This window comes from Papio anubis, chromosome 10 (assembly GCF_008728515.1).
Source record: "Papio anubis isolate 15944 chromosome 10, Panubis1.0, whole genome shotgun sequence".
NCBI classification, from domain to species: Eukaryota; Metazoa; Chordata; class Mammalia; order Primates; family Cercopithecidae; genus Papio; species Papio anubis.
The window spans coordinates 35,797,180-35,819,822 of record NC_044985.1 but is presented as its reverse complement, the minus strand read 5'-3'; the positions used below and the strand labels follow the sequence as shown (position 1 = coordinate 35,819,822).

At 41.9% G+C, this 22,643-nt stretch overlaps 1 protein-coding gene across 7 annotated transcripts in view; it reads left to right on the top strand.

The window, feature by feature from the left end:
* CACNB4 (calcium voltage-gated channel auxiliary subunit beta 4) overlaps window positions 1-22,643 on the top strand; it is a 266,924-nt gene that overhangs the window by 109,229 nt on the left and 135,052 nt on the right. The window contains exons 1-2 of one of the 7 annotated variants that reach the window (XM_009182235.4): window positions 11,740-17,515; window positions 19,483-19,638. The exons of 2 other annotated variants lie outside the window; for them this stretch is intronic. In XM_009182235.4, the coding sequence (XP_009180499.1) occupies window positions 19,633-19,638 (6 nt within the window). In that variant the 5' untranslated portion in view covers window positions 11,740-17,515; window positions 19,483-19,632. Of the gene's footprint in view, window positions 1-11,739; window positions 17,516-17,541; window positions 19,296-19,478; window positions 19,639-22,643 lie in introns of those variants that run through there. 4 more of the 7 variants (XM_009182233.4, XM_021923621.2, XM_009182234.4 and 1 more) reach the window with 4 other exon arrangements.

Here is a 22,643-nt window from a genome sequence, read left to right as displayed (position 1 = left end):
TCCCGCTCCGCCGTTCAGGCTGGAGTGCAGTGGCCGGATCTCAGCTCACTGCAAGCTCCGCCTCCCGGGTTGACGCCATTCTCCTGCCTCAGCCTCCCGAGTAGCTGGGACTACAGGCGCCCGCCACCACGCCCGGCTAGTTTTTTGTATTTTTTAGTAGAGATGGGGTTTCACCGTGTTAGTCAGGATGGTCTCAATCTCCTGACCTCGTGATCCGCCCGTCTCGGCCTCCCAAAGTGCTGGGATTACAGGCTTGAGCCACCGCGCCCGGCCAGGAGCCAGCATTTTAAAATGACCTTTCAAACAGATATTAGCAAGATTTTAAATGAGCTTATCTGTCATCTTATTAAACTAATTTTTGAATATTCTCTCATTCCTTGGGAGAGTCTCTGCCTACAGACATCTTTTTCTTTCCAAGGTAATTAACTGACTGCTTCCTTGTCCTGTTTGGTCACTCAGTTGAAATTGTGGCTTCTGGTCAGAGTTGTGCCCGTGGGGTATTAGATAGAATCAGAAGGTAAAAGGGATCAGAATGTGTTCACTGATCATGAGATTAATCCTAGAATTTGCAGAACTCTTTTTTAAAAGATTGGGGGCACTTTCTCTGTCACAGGCACTATGGTGGTTGTTAAGGAAGCAACAGTGCACAAGACCCAGTCTCTGTTCCTCCTGGAGCTCACATTGTTGCCTGAGTGAGGAGGGCGCAGTGTGGGAAATGCTGTGATGTGGTGGCACCTGAGAGACCCCGCAGGAGGGATATGTAATCTCTAACTGGAGAGGGTTGTGGTTTTGGCAGGGAAGTGAGGAGATGTCTGGACTGACTTTTGAATGACCAGTAGGAGAAAGGTAGGCACAGGGAATTAGGTAGTAAAATAGTTTTTGAGGAACAAGGTTCAATGTGCTCCGAAGCCTAGAATAACAAGTGCAAGAATTTGATACAGTGAGGTTTGACTGGAGCATGTGTGAGGAAATTATGGCAAGAGATGAGTCTGGGCACACCAGAACTGGCTTGTACTTTATCCCTGAAATAATTCAAATTTTATCCTAAAGAAAGGGAGGTGTCATGGATGTTGTGTCAACAGTCATCTGATTGGACTTGCAGAACATTTTGGTATTCAAATGGAAAGATATATGGGACTTGAGAGGTGAGCACAGTTGGATGCAGGAAGACTGGTAAGGAGGCTGTCGTGGGGAACAAATTGGGAGAGCCTCAACTGTAGAGACTGAAAAAAGGAGAGGTTCAAAAGGTGTTAGGGTTGGGGGAATACCAACAGAACATAAAGTCAGTGGAGAGGGGGAAGGGAAGAGTCAAGGATGATTCCCAAATTTCCAAATCAGACAACTGGGTGGGTAGTCACTCTGTTTTAGAATATAAGGACCTGGTTTCAAAGGAGATGGAGGTGAGTTCACTATTGGACATGTTGAGTCTAATATATCTGGACCATGGGACATCTGAGGAGAGTTATCTGGTAGGCAGTTAAATATGTGGTTCTAGAACTTCAGGCCTATATTTGAACTGGATTTATTTATTTATGAATCATCAGAAGATGGAATATAGTTGAAGCTAAGGGAGAGGAGGTGAAACTGAAATTTGAGAGGTGGCCAGAGGGTGAAGAACCCACAAAGGAAATCAAGAAAGAATGACCTGAGAAGTAGAAGAGAAACGATGGAGAGCCGTACCCTGGAAACCAAGGAGCAGGAGAACTTCCAACAGGAGAAAGGTCAATAGCGTCAGGGGTCACATAAGATGAGGTTCTATTAGAAATTGCAACAAAGAGGTCACTGGCAACCTTGGCAAGTATAGTTTGAGTCAGAGACAGAGATAAAGGCCAGATTATTGAAACATGAATAATGGAGAAGAAATGAAGACAGAGTGTAGAAGCACTCTTTGGATGTTGGCTATGAAGGACAGATAGAAATAAGTTGATAGTTGGGAGAGGCAAGGCGAGGGAAGCGTTGTTATTCTTTGAAGTGTTTGTGTGTTAAGGCTAACAGCTCAAAGAGAGGTGTGGGTGGAACCAGGTTCATATGCTCTCTTGAGGGCGGAGAAATTGGGATTCCGAACACAGGTGAGAAGAGCAATCTTAGAAGAAGAGGGGATACTTCTTCCACCGAAATAGAATGAAAAGAGGTATTTGTGGGGTGGGACAGGATATTGAGGAATTGTCACTTGCTCTATTCAACTCCTGTGGGGTTGAGGGTGAGATAATTTGCTAATGGTAAAAGAAGAGAGATGAGGTAGCAGTCTTGAGGCAATTGGTGAAGACTTTTGTGGATTGAGGGAAAAAACTCATAATAGATATGAAAGGGGTGCTGGGCAGTTGCTATCGACTACATGTTTATGCCTCCCTTCTCCCAGTTCATAGGTTGAAATCCTAACGCCCAAGGTGTTGGTAGTGGGAGGTGGGGCCTTTGGGATGCGATTGGGCGAGGAGGGTGGGGCCCCCATGATGGGATTAGTGTCCTTATAGAAGAAGAGGAGGAATCAGAGCCTCATCTCTCTACCACTCGAGGATATGGCAGGAAGGTCGCCTTCTGCAAACCAGGAACTGGGCCCTCCCCAGACCCTGACTCTACTGCTGTGTTGGTCTTGGACTTCTCAGCCTCCAAAATTCAGAGAAATAAATCTTTGTTGTTTAAGCCACCCAGTGCTTGATATTTTTTTTATAGCAGCTCGAGCTGACTAAAACAGCAGTATTGAGAGACAAGTAGAGGCCCAAGGTTATGAGGCTGCACTGCATGATTTTGATACGTATATTTATTATTTGATTACCTACTCTCGTGTAGGGTGGAGAAGGTTTTTAGAGTCCACCAGGATGTGGGCGAAGTAAGCACAGGAAAGGTAGATGTATTAGGTAAAATTGGAGGCATTTAGGGCCTAGAGAGCTCAGTGGGTCCAGAATGTAAGTGAATATGAATAATTGAGAGATAAATTTAGAGAGATTAGTAGTGGAAGTCACGTTCTTGGGTAGGGAGACTGGTTTGTCTAACCCTTTGCTGCAACCGTTGTCCACTTTGACTTTTCTTTGGGAAAAAAAAATACAGTAACAATAATTTATAGCTAATCACTTGTAACAACTTCCCATTAGGATTTTAATTTACTTTGATTTCTAGATCATTTTAACGATGTGTTTTCATCTTAAGCTTCAGATCTTAAAAAAAGTATTTCTGTTGGTGACAAATTACTTGGTAAGAAAATGGGAGTATAAAAATTATTTAATGGAATCATTTTCAAAAGGAAAGTTACAGTTTGTAATGAATATATGTAGAGATTCTTCAGGCAAATTCATGCAGATGCATAAGTCCTCAAGAATGACCACCAGAAAATGATACATTGTGATGGAGATACTGTCATTGGAAATGGAAATATACAAAGGGAAGACATTTAAATTGGTGGGTCGCATCGAAACTGTGATTCATTCTCCTTGTGCATAGGTACTAAGTTATCTGAGTTAGCAGCATTTGTAATGACTCTAAATTTAGAAAAATAAAATAAAACGAAGAGGAGGGAAAGTGCTGGCATGGCGATTTACAGTGACACAGAGCTAATGCTGAGATGTGAACGTGTGACCTTGTGATTACACTTTTGGATATATGTCCTGGTTTGCTAATTCCAGTCACCAAGTTTGGTACACTTGTTAATGCTTTTTTCTTTTACTTAATTTAAAACATCAACAAAGTGCCTTTCTTTTGGATCCATCATCCCAATTTATTATGCTCAGGAATGTCCAGACTTTTCTGTCCTGAGGCTTTTTTGAGGATGATGTCCGTTGTAGAGACAATCCAAAGGCTGGCAAAATAGCCCCTGGAAAGAGAGAAACAGAATGGAACAGAGTGTTCTCTGAACTCAACCAAGCCCAGAGATTGTAGTGCTGCCCCCCACTGAGCTACGGTAGTATACCATAAAGAATATCATTGCCATATTAAGACTTAATTTTTGAAGTTCAGGTAACCTATCCATCACTGTCAATTAATTTGTACTAAGAGCTCAAGGTGGTTGGTGTGGTAGTGCTGATATGTTGTGGAGGTTATCTGCAGAGCGAATACAATAATTCATTTGGATTCATACTTCACCTAATTTTGAAAATCCATCCCTTACTTTTCTTGTTGGAAAATTGGAATGAGTTTCCAAGTAATGGATTTGTTGAGGAATTCAGTTTCCTCTTTGCATTTGACCCAACAGTGTATTGGTTGTCAGCACTTGGTGTTCTTCCATCTCTTCCTTCCAGAAGGGTCTCTTTATGGTGGTAGGAGATGACCACTTTGAGCCCCTGGGAGGGAAAGAAACAATCTCTGAAGCAACTCCTGCTGAACTTCTTATACTGATGATTTGTGATAATTCAATGTGTGACTCCCCTCAACCCCAGTAAGGGATTCGTCTGGAGGTGGCACTCAGTCCAAGCAACAGTAGGAGAATCAGACTGGGCCAGGCTGCTCTTATGCTAGCATATCCCCATCAGATGGCATTGTACCAGAGTCTGAAAGAAGGGAACTTTTCTCTCTAATACCAGCCCTTTGTTTTTCTCTCTGTATTTTTCTTCATTAGAATGTTAACTAACCTAGCTCTGAAAGTGAGTCAAGGGTACTTCTTAAGCCCAGGTTATATGAGGTTGATGAATATGCTAAATGTGACCTCAGTATCAATAGCTATAGATGATTCTAGTACAGTGCTTAATAATATGGAGTAGAATAATTGGTGGCTTAGAGATGAGAGTGGGATTGGGAGTGGGTTGAAGGGTTAGCTGAGATTTCACATCTCAGTAAACCTCACCATAAATCGGTAAATAATATGAACACTTATCACTGACCCATAAAATACAGACAGAGGCTCTCCTTGAGTTGGAAGGAGCCATTTTGGAAATTCAAACCAGATGCTTATTCTATCTACTGTATAAATATTTCCGCCAAGTGGTAGGTATATAAGTAACAGGCATATCAGTGTTTAGATTACTCTCTTTTCATATGAAACAAGAGCATTCTTAGAAATGAGACTAACAGCAATGGGCACTGTTGCGCCACCTTGTGAAAGTAGATCACGCAAGGTAAATAAGTGCTGTACCGGATGTAAGGTCAGTACCATAGAACAAGATGATAGTTTAGGGAATGATGCTCTTCTTCATATATCTAAGGAAGTACATGTAGTAGCTTTTTCATCCACCAGATATGATATCTAACTATGGTAGTCTTAGCTCAGTCGTCTCATTCATTTGCCTAATAGAACGACTTTGGAATTTTTAGAAAATGTAGATACTAGAACCTTTACTGAGCTTGAGTTCCTGGAGTGTAAATGGATGTTTCAAAAGGTCCACAGGTGATTCAGATTTTCTGCCATTGTCGAGAGCCATTACCTTAGGTGCCAATGTCTTAAGACTTTCCAAAAAGAGATTAGAGACATGAACATCACAGTCTTTGTTATTTAGATGTGGATGGACATTCCTCACTCAGAGACAGTAGGTTAAATATACTTATGAAAAAATATAGTGTTATATATATTCACATTCTTGTTCATTGGCAAAAAAAAAAAAAAAAAAAGAAAGAAAATTAAGGCAGCGGTGGATTTCTACTTTTAGCATATCAAATTAACAGATTAAAAAAATTAGACCCTTAGGTCCCTCTTTGTCATATTGTTGGTAATAAAGCTGAGAGCTGGTACTTCACTTTGAGCTAATAGGTATGTAAATTGGCAGAATTTTTCTGTACGGCTTTTGGCAGTGTGATCGAGAGGCTTAAAAGCATTCATAGACTTTGACCCAAGAATATATGGGAATTTAGCCGGAGAAAATAATCTGAATTGCAGACTAATAGAATTCCAGCATTATTTATATGAGCAAAACAATGGGAACTGCATAGTACATCTATATGGTGCAATAGTTTATAATTGTAACAAATTATGCTTATGATGAGTTTTTAGTAATGTGGGGAACACTTATGTTGTTATTGCTAAGAGAATGCAAACGTTTACATATAGTAGATTCTAGATGTAAAGCAAAATGCCTACAAAGGTAGAAAAAGACCAAAGTATTAACAGTAATCATATTTTAGTAGTAAGACTACAAATTTTAATTCTTGCCTTTGTACTCTTTTGAATTTTCCAAGTTTTCTACAATACCACTTTTTAAAGAACATGTTTTACTTTTATAATCAGCAAAAAAAGATACACTCATGGGAAATGCTTTAAAGGCAAATATTTTGTGGAAGAATTGGCTGTGGAAGATCTCATAAATTGGGGAATCGATCTGTGAAGGGAAGAGATTTGAGAAAAATTTCAATAGATCAGAAAAATGCTTAAGTTATTTTCAAGCATAAGAAGAAACAGAAAGCTGGATCATAAGCATGTGTTCTGAGGAAAGTGTAATGAGTGGCTGAAATACAAAATATGAGAAGTATGTTGTAGAGATGGCAGGAGGCAAGTTGATGGAGGATGGATATAATGAAAAATATATTTCATTCTCTTCTTTTATGGCTTCAGAGTTGTGCGATGTTAGGAAACTTTCCTAACCCTTTGAATCTTCATGATTTGTTTATGTTCGTCGAGTATATGTTTAAATGAAGTAAACACAACCATCAAAGACTGAATGTGAAAGGAAGTGGATGACTCTGTTGGTTCAGAAATGACTTTCTTCTTCTAGGCCTTTTGTTCTTCTCCCCAAACTTTTAGAAGTTGATAGGCTTGGTTGGGGATAGGATGATTCCCAAAGTTGCTGTGTTGGTTAACATGTTAGTATTCTAGAAGATATCTCTTTCAAAAGTGAGCCTGTATTAGTTGAGGCCCACAGGCAATCTATCTGACATTGTCTTTTTTAGTCAAGACTTCGATGGAAAGCTCTAAAGGTACCTGGTTGAGAAAAGCTCATAATTTCTCATTAAGTTAGGTAAATCTGATCATTTACTAACAATAGCCCTTTTCCAAAAACCTACTAAGAGCCATAACAATGTATTTATGAATTTCCCTTTGGTTTTTGGAGTGGACTATTTGTGTTTGTTAGTATCTCTTTTGTTGCATGTCAACATTTCCAAAGCATGTTAAAACAATTGCTCCATGTTCAAGCAATTCGTAGGTTTAAATGGCTGGTTAGAGGAGCCCAAGAAATGCAGGGAGCATTATGATTCGATAGAGCTTCTGGATCGACTAGTTATTACTTTACTATCTTGTGGTATTGTACATTTATTTAAAGCTTATTTGATATTGAAAGAATAACTTAAAGGAACTGTTAGAAATAATTTTTTTAAAACTAATGTTTTTGAAAATTGTGATACTATTGCCCTTCTTAGTTTAAAAGAGAATGGATTTCTGAGGTACACAAGACCAGAGGGTCAGGTAGTATTTATAGCTTACTCTCCCATGCAAAGGTCAGAAATCCAGTGACTATAGGGGTGCTGTGAGATACGTGGCTGTGAAAGATTTATTTGCGTCTTGCTATTTTAAGTTTTTCAATCTATCTTAAAAATTTGAGAGTTCATTTTCTGTTATGAAGAAAAATGCATTACTAAACAACTTGCAAAGCCCTGTGGGGGGTGCGTGTGTGTGTGTGACCAAAATTTATAGCTTTTTTCATACTTTTGGACTTATGAGACATACCAACAAATATAAGAGATCCTTGATTTTTTTTTACAGTCTCCTCTATTTTCTATTAGTACCAATGTACATTATTTTTATTATTTGGCTGCGAATTTATACTGTTTTCTATGTAGATGATTGTTATTTTCCTTGAATATTTGATGCAAGAATCACTTCTGAGAACTGGCATTTAGATAAGTAATTCAGTTTGTTTCCATTTGCGCCTCTTGGGGAAAGGCTTTGGACTTAGTGCTCCAACTAATTTTCCATCCAATACTGCAAAGGAAATGACCAAACAGACTGAGAACTTATATAAAAAATCCAAATCTTCATGAGGAATTACTTATGGACTTGCCTAAAAGGTGGCAGATATTTTTGTCTTTGTAATGCTTTACTTAAGCTCAAAAACTCAATAGAGTTGAAGATTTTTCTTTGAATTCATTTGGGTTTTGAAAAAACTGTGTAAAATTGGTAATTTATCTGTGTATGTGTTTTTAGCTCACAAACATTTTGTTTTGGCCCCTAGTCTTTGGTTTCAGAAAGTAAGCAGGCTAACATGTGCATAGCACTGTTCTGTTTTTAATGGGGATGATGGGTTTAGGTGGAGATTTGCCATCACTGACCACCATCTTGGGTTTGTCAGCATTTCATGAAAGGAGAATTAGAAGAAACAATATAACCTAGTGAGGTCTTTTTTTCTAAGTCCAGTTCTTACCTTCTATATGTGTTTTTCTGGTTGTCTTTATTCCTATTCTAATGACCTCAATATTTTTACTTTTGCAGCTGGTATTAGGTTGAGCTGCTGCAACAAGAGACCCCTAAATAAAGTTGCCTAAATAAGATGGAAATGCCTTTCTCTTTCATCTAACAATGCAGAAGCTTCTTTATTCTATTAACTTTTCATCCTTAAGGTGAGGTCTTCATCTGTATGCTGGAAGTTGTTTCATCAGCACCACATCCAAAGGAATGGGAAGAGAGTATATGGTAGGCAGTCAGTATCTTTTTTTTTGAAACTGAGTCTCACTCTGTCGCCCAGGCTGGAGTGCAGTGGTGCAGTCTCAGCTCACTGCAAGCTCTGCTTCCTGGGTTCAGGCCATTATCCTGCCTCAGCCTCCTGAATAGCGGGGACTACAGGCGCTCGCCACTATGCCTAGCTAATTTTTTTGTATTTTTAGTAGAGACAGGGTTTCACTGTGTTAGCCAGGATGGTCTTGATCTCCTGACCTCGTGATCCGCCCGCCTCGGCCTCCCAAAGTGCTGGGATTACTGGTGTGAGCCACTGCGCCTGGCCAGCAGTCAGTATCTTTTTAAGGGTGTAATGTGTAAGTTGGACACATGACTTCAGCTCCTATTGTATTGGCAAGAACACAGTCATATCCAGTTGCAAGGGAGGCTGTGAGGTACAGTTTCTAGTTGAAGAACCTTGTTGAATTTTAGCCTTGCTAAAATTGAAGGTGGAATGGCGTAATGCTAAATGGGAGAAATGGAGAAAGAATACTGGAGCTTTTAGTCATCTCTGTCACCTAGAATAATAGAGAGGTCAAAGTTCAGCAGCGTGCACCCAAACCTCCTTTTTCTCCGTACCTGATACCATGTTGCAGAAACTGAAAGCTTGCAACCTGAGGGCTAACACTAATCCATTGCTTGAGATAATTCTATCCATGTCTAGCAGTACTTTAAAAGCTTTAGATCTCCTTGCAGGAGGGATCTAGAATGAGTGTCGCTACTCTAAGCTCAGTATTTTAGAGTCAGCTAGATTTTTCTACTCTCTTGTTTTGGTTCTAGCATGCCTGGTGCCTGGTGCTTGAGACATGGGGTTCTTTCAGTGAATGCTCTACTGTGAAGATTATCTATATTATACCAGCTTAGCTGGCTTTTTGCAATGTAGTTATTAAACTTCAACTGTTTTTAAGTTGTAATAGGCACTGCATCAGAGAGGGGTATATCAACAAGATGAATAAAACATAGTTCCTGCCTTTAAGGGATACATGCTCTGGCACACTTTTTCAAAGGTAAATGTTTCTCCAAAACTATGTTCTGAGGAAAATACCCCAGGACCTTATTGCTACCATCTATCCATTATCTACCAATATTCCCTCTTCCCATAGATTCCACCCAAGAAGAGCCCCTACCACCGACAGGAGTTCGGCTCAGACCTGAATTCCTGACATCAGTTTCCATTTTGTATTTGTTTTCTAAATCTGCAGTGGCTCTGAAATTGACCTCACAGATTCCTTGGCTCATTGACTCTAAGGCCTCAAATATCTACTAGACTAGGCTGCATGCATTCTGATGGAGGCAAGGATATCAAGGCTCACAGTGTGAGTTTTCTTTTCATGTTTGCTGTTCAGTTCCTGTAACCAATATTTGTTGAGGCTCTTCTATGGAATGAAGCATGTGGGGTGTGAAGCTGAGTAAGACGTGGTTCTTGCTCTTGAGCTGTTCATCTTGTAATGAAAGAATTACACTATTATGTGATTCGCCCACTGGTAGAGGTATGGGAGATAGAGTGTTATGGAAATATAGAAGAAGGACTGAGGGGGTTGGAGAAGTTAGTGACATTTACATTTGACCTTAAAGAAGGAATGAGTTCACCAAATAAAAGTAGTCAGGGGTAGGGGACAGAGTGAAGGTGGCCTTCCTGACAGAGGGGACATCTTGTGCAAAGGGTGACGCGTGAAATATCATGGGGTCTTGTCCTCAACACTAAAATACCAAGAACCAAAACCAAAATCTCCATCAGCGCATTATAAATGATATTTCCCTTGAAATAAAGACTGTTAAAACAACTCTATGTGACACCTAGATTATTTAGTTTGTAAGAATCTGAATCTGAACAGGACCATTGTGTCCCAATCAGGGCATGAAGACAGTTTGGTAAGGACTCTCTAGGGATGCTCATGTTCTAGGTTTTCTTAGCTCTAAAAAATACCCACATTTCACTTTGTGAGCTCTTCTGCCAGTCACTGCACTGCTTTGTCAACCAAAGTGCAAAGGTAGCCAAGGAGCTCAGGGCCATCATTAATTATTCAGGTATTTGTGGAAAGCCTATGTGCTAGGCAGTGGGGATATAATGGTGTGTAAAAAGGTATCCTGGTCTCTCTTCCCACAGAACTCACATTTAAAAGACAGCTATTAATTCACCAGTTGCACTAATGCAAGCTAATGCGGGTGGATTGAGAGGAGGTGTGGGGTTCTAGGCAAAGGGCTCAGAAGCAATAAAGCCCAGTAGTGGGAAGGGGTGTGATGTGTCCAAGAAGCTTGGAGAGAGTGAAGGGGAAAGGCATGCAAAATCAGGGTTTTGAGAAGAGAAGTGTTGGGCCCACACTACACACTAGACCTTTTTAAGGATTTGGGTTTTTCAGTGGGAAACCACTGAAAGATTTTGAATTGGAGCTGACTGATTTTTGTTTAGAGGAAATATTAGGTGCTAAACAAGCATTCATGGATGCTTATTATTAATCATGTTATCAAATCAAATAGAAAAACTCCTGGGAGGCAAAAACGTAAATTGTTACCTAAAAGCAGTGACAAAATAGAAAATAAAGCTTTACTAATTTTACGTTAAACAGTTTTGTTTACTCTTTATAGCAAATCTGGCATCATGGAACTGAAGGAGTCCCACCTTTTAGGGAGGTGGTTTGCGCAAGAGTGAGTAGTAAGTTGGTGGCTGATTCATTTCTGCCCTGCTCCATGAGTGACACTGTTCCTTTCCTTCCCCCTTTCCTGCCTCCCACTCCTGCTGAAGCTTTGCAGATAAGGAATCAAATTACTCTCTGGCTCTCATCAGAGCTTCTCAAAATGTGAGAGCTTTGATTGCAACCATCTCCTTGGTTCAATTTCTGTCTTCAGGATCTTCAGTGTTGCTGCCACGCCATCCCTGTCTGTCCCCAGGGAGATGCCATCATGTCTCGTTGATCTTCACATTCCAGTGTCTCCAGTAGCGCAGACCAGTCAACAATTCAAAGCTGTAATTGGTAGATTAGCACTAATAATAATATCAGCTAAACAATATATAGGCAATGGGAAGGTGACCAGCTGAACTAGTCTCCTAGATTCATTTTGGAGAATAGTGGAAAGTAAAGTTGTGTAGCACTCATGAAAATTGTGGCTTTATGGAATGTTTTTTTCCTAAGAGATTGGCTCTTTTTTTTTTTTTTGGTAAACTGAAATTTTAGAAAGTGAGAGTTTTCTGAGTAATATATCAATCACAGAGAGGGATCTGTCTTTTTCTGGCAAGTTGAATAGGCCATGGGAATTTTTTCTACCTTACCTACACTTGCTGTCTTATGAGTTATGAAGTATTATTTTTCCTGAAGCCATCAAGAATGGCAGGGAGGAGGGGAGCTAGTCCATATATTCACTCTTCCTCTGCGCGTCTCTAGGGTTTTCTGTCTCTGCCTCTTTATCCCTGTCTCTGCTTATTTCTGCTGTTCTTCCTCTTCTCTTGCCTCTTTGGCATGAACCAGCAGTAGCATTTGTTACAGGATTTTCATGAGTACGGTCTTCTGGGCAGTGGTTTGTGACAGGGTGGGGCATCCAGGAGTGGCTGGTGGGGATGATGGAGCAAGAGGCCAGGCAATTGAGGAGGCCAGTGGGAGAGCACTGGGTACACCCAGGTACAGAGGAAAGACGCAGCGTTCAGTGGGGTGGCTGAGGGTGGGGGTGCTGTCAGGAGGTGGAGGAGGTCTGGGCAAGCATGACAGCCTTGGCACGAGGAGCAGTCAGCCTGGCCAGATAGAGCAGGTAGGCAGCCGGCAGGAGCTGGCATGAATGTAGGAGGGCAGCGGGAGGCTGGAGGCTGGGCTCAGCTCTGGCGGCTGAGACCTGAGACTCAGGTGGGATTGAGAGGACCAGGCCGGCATCAGGGGCAAAAGTTAGCAATCCTACCCCAGAGGCAAGGGCACCAGAACTTCAGGCCAGAACCCAGGCAGAGAGTGATGAGAATGACCATAGTAACCCAGTGCTTACTTGTGGAGGACTGTTGGTGCCAGGTACCCATCCGAACATTTTATTAGACCAAGGCTTTTAATCTGCACAATCTTCTTGATAGAATCCTCATTTTGTAAGTGAGGAAATGGAGGCACAGGAAGGTAGAGTAGCTTGCCAAGTGTTACCCTGCTGGGAAGTGGCACAGCTGGGATATGCAGGCAGTCTGGCTCCAGGGTCCCTGCTCATAACCACCTTGCTTCATGGTATTCCTGTTACATATCACAGGGAGGACCACTCACACGGGGTGCATGGGGCCTTTGGAGCTGGGCAATGTGGGCTGCCCTGATTCCGTACTACTTCCCTTAAAAAATTTAAAAGGCGGATTCTTCCACACTGCCTCCTGTGTATCTTTCATATCTTAACTCGTTAATTTCAAAACTATTATCTCCGTGGTATTCGTGGGGCCTGGAGAGACTCTGGACATGCCTCCCTAGGTGGTAAGGTCTGAGTTCAGCCTCAGAGAACTACAGCAGAGGACTAATAGAAGTGGAATCTATTGTCTGTAGTTTTTTGTTTGTTTGTTTGTTTTGTTTTCATTCCCTTGTCTGCCCTGTTGCTACCACCTATCTGATGGGCTCCAGGGAGGAAACAGGGGTATGATACTCATTCTTGCAGTTGGCCACACAGATTTCTAGAGGCAAATGAGTAGAGTAATATTACTTACAGAAGACGAGAAAATTCATCTAGCACACGGTAGTCACTTAGTAAAATTTAAACAAAAACAGAGAACAAAATAATTCCCAAGACTGAATTGGCAAACAGAGACCTTGGACTTGTGTTCTAGCCCATGGAGACGAGAAGAGAACTAGCCTTGGCTGAGTCCCAACATTATTCCTTTGTCTCTTCTCTGAGCTCTTGCAGTTCTGCTATAGAACACATAACTACACTGGCTTTGAACAGTTAAATTCCCAAGAAATTTAGGTGGAAAATTAGAATCAGAATTGCCTTTTGCTTCTAAATTTGCACCAGTTTGTCTTGATCATGGCTATCTAAATCTCATAGCTAATCTTCTCACTTTTGGCTTTTCTCTCTTTCTCTCTGTCCAAACAAGTGGAAAACAGAAATACCTATCCTTTGTACTCTACTGTCATTTTCATGGGTTCGCTCTATGACAAAGCCCAGCACTGGGTAAGGAAGAGGGACTTAATATCCCTAAGTGTAAAGCCCATGAAAACGAACTGAAAGTAATGTTTCCTTGTGATACAAAACAGAGCTGTCCTAATTTGTTGAGGGCCATGCCATTTCCTCCACTGAATTAAGCTCAGTTGAGGCATTTGTCAAATTGCAAGGATACCTTCCCCATCATGAATCACGTGACATTTATAAACAGAGTCATAGAGACGATGCTTTTTCATAGGGTTTTTTTGAGTTCGAACTGTTGATCATAATGAGAGATAAGTGGAAAAGAGTTGAGTCAGAAGTACATTCAGCAGGGCATCCTCAGAATCAGAGGCAGCCCCCTTGAGGCTATGCAGTTTTGGAGGCTACTCAGTAATGAGAGGTAGGTGGGTTCCTGGGAAGCACCAGCACAAGATAAGCCCCAAAGTTTTCAAACTTGTTCTCACTGTAACTGCAGGTGGGAGAAGTAGGCCAGAAACGGGGTGGTTTCTCTTTCATCTTCTTGACCATCATTCAAATGGAGAACTGTTAAAGTCAAAACCAAGAAGGTACCAGTGTCTTGGTTGCTTTTCAACACCTGCTGCAGTGAAGTGTGAAATTTGGCCCTAGGAACTTGAACCTGCTGGAATCCATAGACCCTTTTACTAAAAGCCAGGGACTGGAGGTGATCTGAAACAGGCCCGGGAAGCTCCCAGGGACCTCTCACTACTTCTCAGCCTGGTCTCAGTTTAGAGAATCTTGGGACAGAGATAGTCAGTTCTAAGATCTTTCTAGAGTTCTGAGCTCACTTTTCTGGAACTCCTTAGAGTTCCTCTGGGGAGGTTCAGAGCTGAGTGTCTCACTGGGGTTCCTCTGGAACTCTGGGATCAGCCCAAATATTGGGTTGAAACCCTTAGGTGACTCATAGGTGTGGTGCTGATTCTGTGTAGATACAGACCCTAGGGGAAGACTCCCCCACCTGTGATCTGATTTTTAGTTATCAGCTGTGGGTGAACAAAATGACTTCTGATGGGATAATTTGTTTGAATGGAAGGCGTGGGAAAAATAGGAATTTCCCCACCACAGTGACTTCTCTCTATTTCACCAAATTCCTCTTGGGAACACGCCTACTGCCCCTCATCTTGAAAACTCTATCAAGGAGGAAGTAGGGGAAGGAACACTCCAGTATAGAACATATGGCTTTGAATAAAACAATTCAACCTTTGTAGGCACTAGAAGGACCAGATAAGGAGACTCCTGTTGTTCTCCCACCTCTTACAGTTTATGATTTGGAGTCCAGCACGTTTCTGACTTCCTGGGAAGCAGGCAGAGCCACGCTGCCCCTGCTTCACATCTATTCTTAGAGGAGTTGGGTGCAGGAGGAACCACAGCCTGCTATGCGTGATCCAGTGCCTCCCTGCTGACATCCCGTCCTGGTCAGACTCGCTGACTGCATGCATTAGGGTACCGTAAAGTGCGCCCCTTCTCTTTAAAACTTCCTTTAGGCCCTCACACTGGCTATAGGGAGTGCTCCACGGCAGCCATCCACAGAAGAGCTGAGCTATGTACAGTTTATCCAGTTGGGAACAGTTTCTCTCATCTTGATGAATTGTGAAAGTGGGCTGCCTCTGTCTTCTCCCCTTAATTTAGATGTCCATTTAACATAATCAGAGAATACCTATACTTGGAATTGAAGTAGTAAAGTCGGGAAATGATCTAGAGAATTTCAGAGAAAAAAAGACCGTCTTGTCTCAGTTTTCCGTTGATTCTGGTTGAAATACCGTATGGCTGTAGTTAGAGAGTTAATAATTAAAATAAGAGTCTAACACGTGAATTTGAGCACAGCAGCCCTTTGATCTGGTCCTCTTGGTGTATAGGGGAGGGAACCGAGGTTCCACTTGGCCAGGGACTTGCTCCAACGTGCATCCTTGTCGACAGGTAGGGCCAGCACTGGGTTTCTCTCTATGGAATCCCGTTGACTGCACTCATCCCCTGCTGCTGTCCTCCCTCCATGGGGGCACAGCCTCAGAGGTGACAATCTGTTCAAACCCTACCATTTTGGGATTCTGAAGGACAGCAGCATCATCTTGCTGTCATTTATATCTGAAAGTGGACTAGGTATTGATGCCACTCCCAAGATGTGCAACTCTGATTGAAAGACATGAACGGGTCAGCACAGACCTGGGAGAACTATGCTCTGCTCAGCTGTTGTAGCCCTTGTGTTGTTTATTATTTTGACTCAGGTTTGTTCCTTCAAGAATTACGCTTTTCAGAGATACTGGCTGGAAGGACAGGCCTCCTTTCCTAGGTCCAGGGCCAGCCAGTTACTCCTGTGCTGAGCTCCCATGAACTGCAGCCAATGCCTTCCAGCTGACAAAGCAGCTTCTCAATGGTAAGTGTTTATGTTGCACTTTAGATTTGCAGAGTTCTTTCCCTAAGTTATTTCTTACCTCATTTTGGCGGGTGAAGATACCAGAGCCCATCGAGGTGGTGACTGACTGGTCCAGAGTCATCTGACCAATTAGTGGCAAAGCTGATACAGGGGACTCAGAGCCTCTGAGTTTCTGGGTCATTACTTACCCAGTCAGTCGTGCAGCTGCTCTAAAATATGTTCTGTGCCCCTCACCAGCTCCTTTGTCCCCCTGACTTTAGCTGGCTTCTTTTAGAGTGGGCCATAAAGCTCTCCTGTGTCAAAGCTGCAGCTTTTTTTTTTTTATTGGTTGACCAGAAAGTTCTGAGTACCTAGAGAAACTCCATCCCAGGCTGCTGCAATGTGGGACCTGTCCTAGGTCAACTTGAGTTGTGGTGTGGCCACAGCAGGCGGAGGGAGTCTGATGTTTCTATTTAGGTTTTGGGGGAAAGACCAATGCCATTTCAGGATTATTAAAGATTTATGCATGGGAAGGGGATGAAGAATTTACATGACAACATTGGCTGTTGCTTAAAGTTGATTCAAAAAATTCAACTAAAGAGCATTAAACATTTTGCATCTAAAAGTTGAGAGGTTTTTGGCTTCCTTTTCGAACTTCACCAGTTGGGACACAGAGCTCTTTTCTTGCCAGTGAGGCAGAGACTTCATCGAGAATATTGAAAACTTTTACTATAGAAATTCCCACAAGAAATCTTACCATCTGTTTATTCTAGTCATTTTTTTCTTCACCTTGGGTTTAAAGATTTTTTTTTTATGACTCATTGCCCTTTTGACTGAAACGCATCTGTTACGTACAGATGTTGGATGAGATTAGTATCTGTTTACCTGTCTTTACATGATATTCTCTGAAAATAAAATCTTTCCTTTGCTCCCCTCTCCAATTGTGAATTTAATTAAGAAGATGAGCAGTTGTGTTTGGAGTATTCAATAGTCTGCCTTTCCAAACATTCCACGCAGCCTTTTGGATATTGATAAGTGTTTATTGTAGAACTAACAATACAGGCGAAACAGGAAGCAGCTCTTTGCTGGGTAGGATGCTCCGAGGCGCCCTCCACTCTCCGAGGGAACGCTCTTCAGCTGACTGAAGCAGGGAAGCCGAGCCAATCAGAGGCCGCTTTCCTAGCTCAGTCACCAGTCTGTGGTTGAGGAAGGGTTTTGCTTTTTGTGCTCTGTATTGGGAAGGCAGATAAAATGCCAGGTCTGGACTGCCTCTGGGGATAACCTCACCCTGTGGGATGTGAATGAATAGCATCTTGCCTGGTAAATCCACAGGAATTGATAAGGCAGGCGCAGTTCTCCCAAACAGGCCTTTTCTCTTTAAGCTCTAGCTGTGGTTTCTGCAGCAATTTTGTTTTTGCCTTGAAAGAGGTGCTCTGGATTATCAGACCTCCATGTATGACAATTTGTACCTGCATGGAATTGAAGACTCGGAGGCTGTAAGTATTTTCATAGATAGCTAATTCCCTCTCCCCTCCTCTTCCTCCTCCCACTATCCCCTTCACCACCCCCCCCCCCTTCTTATTTCTTAGGCAACGCAGGGAACATGGAGCAGAAAGCTAACATCATTCTGGGGCTTGCTGGCTGCTGTGTAAATGTTCTCTGTGTAGTTTGTAGGTAACTGAAATTATTTATTGTCAAGCAAAAAAGAAATTAGGGTGATGGCAAAGCATCTTAAGAGTGTAGGCTCTTTGAATTTATACATTACCGGGTCCACATTTGATCTCACCAGGGGTAACTGCTCCTTGTAGACTGGTTTAAACTATGCAGAAAGTGCCTATGTTTTCCAATAGCAGGGTTCATAGAAAAGCCTCATTCATTATATAATATACATTGTTCGTTGAGCTAGCATGAATGGAAGTTCCTAAGCTGTAGCTGTATTATTATGTGCTTTCTGGCCAAACAAGCAGTGCAGATCTACTGCTTCTTTGTTAAGGAAATCAGATGCAAGGGTTGTGGCCATACAGCACCCCAGTGCAGAGGCAGTGGGCAGTGTTCCTGTACTCTACCTTGGAAGAACGAAGTAGACTCACATGTGTTTTGGGTTAGAGAACTGGACTCCTTCTCCCCGCTAGGTCAGGTTCATGCAATCTGTTAAAATCAGGATGAAATAATTTCCTGAAATCCCTAAAATCATACCACAGACTGCTAGCTTTTGAATATAGGGTAAAGCTGATAATTGAGTCTTTCTTTTGACTCTTGCTGGTGGTAGTTCCTATGTTTTTCATCAATACACAGAAACCTCGCGAGGTAGAATGGTTGAGGGTGGTTAATGGGAAGTGCTGTGAGGAGTCTGAATTTTATGGGAGTGCAGTGCTATACATGTTGCTACATTTGAAATAGGAGTGTGTTATATAAGATTCTCTGGCTAAACCACCAAATAAACAGGTTATAACAAAAGAAAAAAAAAAAAGCCCTGTGGTGTACGTCAATGCAGACGAATATGCCTAATGATGTGCTATCCATGAAAGATAGGAATCCTCAGTTCTGTTAAGGCATTCCGTTTTTCCTTCCTGTCTGTGTGTTTGCTCTAACTCTAACTCTGTTTCTGCAAAGTCTCTCTGCATGTTGCCCAACGTGCTCATAAATGATCAGACTGTCAGTGTATTGCAAGGGACCGTAGTCTAAAACATTGGCGGCTGAAATCAAGAAGGTCCACACTTGCCGGTGGGGTGGGGGATTGGTAAAGGCAATTATAGGAGTTCAGTAAGCCGGCTTCCCGGGCTGGGTTCTTCAGAAGGCCTGATCACTTCTTCTACCCTTCTCTGCTCACTCAGTTATGAAACCTGTGATGCCTTGTGAATGATAAGTTTTATTTTCGGCCATTGATGTTAAACTTGAGCAGGCAGTGTGTTGCACCGAAGTGGACTGGAGTCATTTTAGAAATGCCTGTAGAAACTGGCTGCTGTGAAGAGTTGGCTAGGAACTAATATATCCAGCTCCTTGTTCTCCAGAACTGTATAAATTTCAGATGCACTGGTTCAGAGGGGGAGCCATTATAAGTATGAAAACATTTTATTTTATTGCTATTTTTTGCCTTTGGGTCCAGTCTCACAGGACAGCTGAGTTTTTCTGTAGGATGGGAAATGAAGAGTGCAGTGACTTGACTCGGTGGCGGTAGTTGATGGCGGGTAGTGCTAGGTACTGCAGTGCTGTACTCCTGGTGACTCAGTGGTGACCAGCAGGCTGAGATCCTCCGGGCTGTGCACATCCGTGGAGGTGAGGAAGGTGGGAAACGTGAGGAGTGGAGATGGGCATCTGGCAAATCCTCAGTTGAGAGTATAGGAGGCTTTCAGGGGGGCGGGATTGAAACCGTGTCACATAAATCAGAGGGGAAGACAGAGATGTTCGGAGGGGTGAACTGACTCTGAATGCTCATTTGAGTTTATTTGTTTTTATAAGGAAGAATAATGTGATGTGTTACCCAAGATGGTGTGAACAGAGCTTCAAGCCAATGGAGAAGACTAGGCCTAAATAGCTGACCTGGTGAAGTGACACATAAAGCCACACCTGGAGTGCCACCTCCTCAGCAGTCTTTCTCAGTGCCAATGCATTTATGGCTGTAAGTGTGGGGGGTTGTCCAGATGGAAGCAGAGCTCTCGGAACAGGTCTGGTGGATAGGCGTGGAAAGGCTTTTCTCAGATGGCCAGCTGCAGTCCGAGAATATACAGGCACTAAAAGCTGAGTACGGCACTTCGGTTGGGGGTGGGGGTTGGGGAACCATCCACATATGTCCTGCCACTCTGTGCTGTTGAAAATGTCTTTGTGGGGTGTGTGGGGGTTCACCTGTGATAAGCGATTATTTTCAATGTTTTCACACAGTAAGCTTGTAATAAGATCATCTTGCCTAGGGGCTATTTTATTCCGAATAAGAATAACACATTATTATACACTGTTAGCACCTCACATCCCCACAGTGGGAGAGAGATTTTGGTACTGTGATGCAAGGCCTTTCTTAAGAGTTTGGTCCAAAAGTAGATATTATGCTCCCAGTGCCCTAGATTTTAGTTTGTAACCTCCGTGTTTCACATACTCTCTATATGAAGAGAGAGGAAAAAGAAACATGCCGAAACACACTCGAGTCTGGCATTTTAGATTCTTGAGTCCTGTGGAGCCTTTTTGGGCAAGTCCATTAACTTCTGCTTTGGTGTCCAGGAGGATAGTTAAGAATCTGGATTACAAGGAAGTGCAAAAGATCATTCATTCGGTGCCTCACAGCAGGGCCCTGCTTCCGAATAGGAGATTTCACACAGAGCTTACTTCTTGTGTTACCTTGACATGGATGATGGAGTGTGTGCTTCCAGGTGAGCCCATACCTAGCCCAGGCTGGTTCCAGTGGGTCGTCCACATCGACTCTTCCTACATTGGCTGCTATATAAGAGCTGCCTTTTCTACCTTCACTGTCCCCCACCGTGTCTTAATAAAAGTCCTGGCGGCCAAGAGTTTTTTCATGGACTGAGCCCCCCATGTACACTATACTATGTGTTTTCATCTGATTTGCAGTAGATTTCATTAGACCTGCTCTTTAATGTGTACACATATTTCATAAATGGATTCATTGTGTATTTTGATGTTAGTGGAATTATTCTGGGAATAGATTTATTTTTCATTCATCAGGTTTATTACAGAAACCGAGGGATGTTCTTATGGGGATCCATGGAAGCAGCAGAGAAAGTTACCAAAAACCTACCATCCAGAAATAGTCACTGTTAATATATTGCTGCACACCCTTTCAGATGATCAATCCACATATATGTAAATAGGTCAGTCTCAACCTGCTACTGTGTGTGGCATCCTATTCTGTTAAATGCTGTTCTCACTTGAGAAAAATGTTGAGCATACTAGGACTAGAACTGGCCTGCACAGGAGACGCTTTGCAAAATTGAAAGCTCCTACATGGACCTTCTGGAATTGTGAGCAGCTTGAAATATAGATTCTTAGGGTATATTGTAAAGTGATGCCGGGGTTAGTTGCACATAGAATTAATAGTTCATTTCTCTGACACAATTGCTTCCATTTCCAAATGCTTAAATTCTAAAGCATTTAGAAGGAGAGACCTGATCTTTTCCTGTGAAAAAGATGATCAGATCATCATTCAGGGCAATTTCCAGAGAGGAAAATGTAGTCTTTAAGTGTTTTCAATAATAGAAAGGAATCATAATATATTGATTCATACTGTTAGAAATTTAATGTATGTAAAAGTTACAGCAAAGGTAAATTTTACAAACAATATGTATGTATAACAATATGTGAGTGTATATATAAAAGTACATGTTTAAATTTACATGTACCTACACATTATAAGGATAGCTTTGTGTTAGTTATTTAAACTATTTATTTTCTATAAGCTGTGGAACTATGTATGTTTGTCTCAATGTCTGTGCACCTCTGCATGCGTACGTACTGTTCATCCTCGTACCCTCACCTACATTCATATACAGATATGTTCCATGCATCGCTAATTGATGGTTAATGCTAAGTGGGAGATTTCTACTGTGGAGCTTTTGGAGAAGGAAAATTAGCTGCTTTTGATATGAACAAAGATACCCAAGAGAGCTGAAAGACAACGCAGCCACAAGAGAATAAAGGATTGCTCCTTTCAAAGTATAGTAAAGTTATTTTAAATATGAAGATATGTCCTTGTGCTTACTAGGGAGGTGGATAAACTTCAGACAGAAGGATTTATATGTTTAGGGGCATTCGGAAGACACTTTAGGGATTTAAGGATTAGATTTCTTTTGGAAACAAGAGGCCAGAGGTCTGTATGGTTTGGTGGATCAGAGCATCCCTTCTGGGGTCAAAAAGTCTTTCTGGTCTATTTATAGAGAATGAGGACTGATTTGTAAGAGAATCCAAGGACTGGATGTTGGCATCTCTGACCAGAGAAGAAAACCAAATGTTGCTCCTGGTTTGTGTAAGGAATTTGACTCAGAAAATCAACTTGTTTTACTCAGCTGAGCTATGTTGGTGTTTGGCTAGGATGTGTTAAGGAAGTGATGAACAGGGCTTTCTCTTCAATCAGCAGTGATGGTTTTCTAAAATATAGATTGAAATTATTTCTAGATATAACTGGCATGGAGCCAAAGAGAGAAATTCCTTGAATCGATCAGATCCCATGAATTTGCTGTTCCAGCTTGTCAGTCTTGCTGCTTTCTTGTTCATTTTCTGTTTTTGAGTCACAGAGGCGAGAATTTGGATCAATCCTCGCCAGGTACTTCCGTGTCTCCTTTTCTGCTGCTGTTATTATTATTATTATGATGAGTCAATCCAGGATTTTAGAATAAGGTCCTGTGACTCCCTTTGTATACACTCAATGAACATTCCATTATTCTGTGGTGCAAGACATTCTGTATGAGGGTCAGCAATAACTGTGAAAAACCATTCTTTTAGGGTGAAGGTGGGGAGGCTTCCCATTGCCTTAACTCTTCTCTTTCTATGGGGTTCAGCTTGGACCTTATTTCTACGTGGACAGTTCTCCCATTCTGGTCACTATCTCCCCTTTACTGTCTCTTACCCAGATGAACAAGGCCACCTAAGGAGGACAAGAGGATATAACTGGACGGGTTA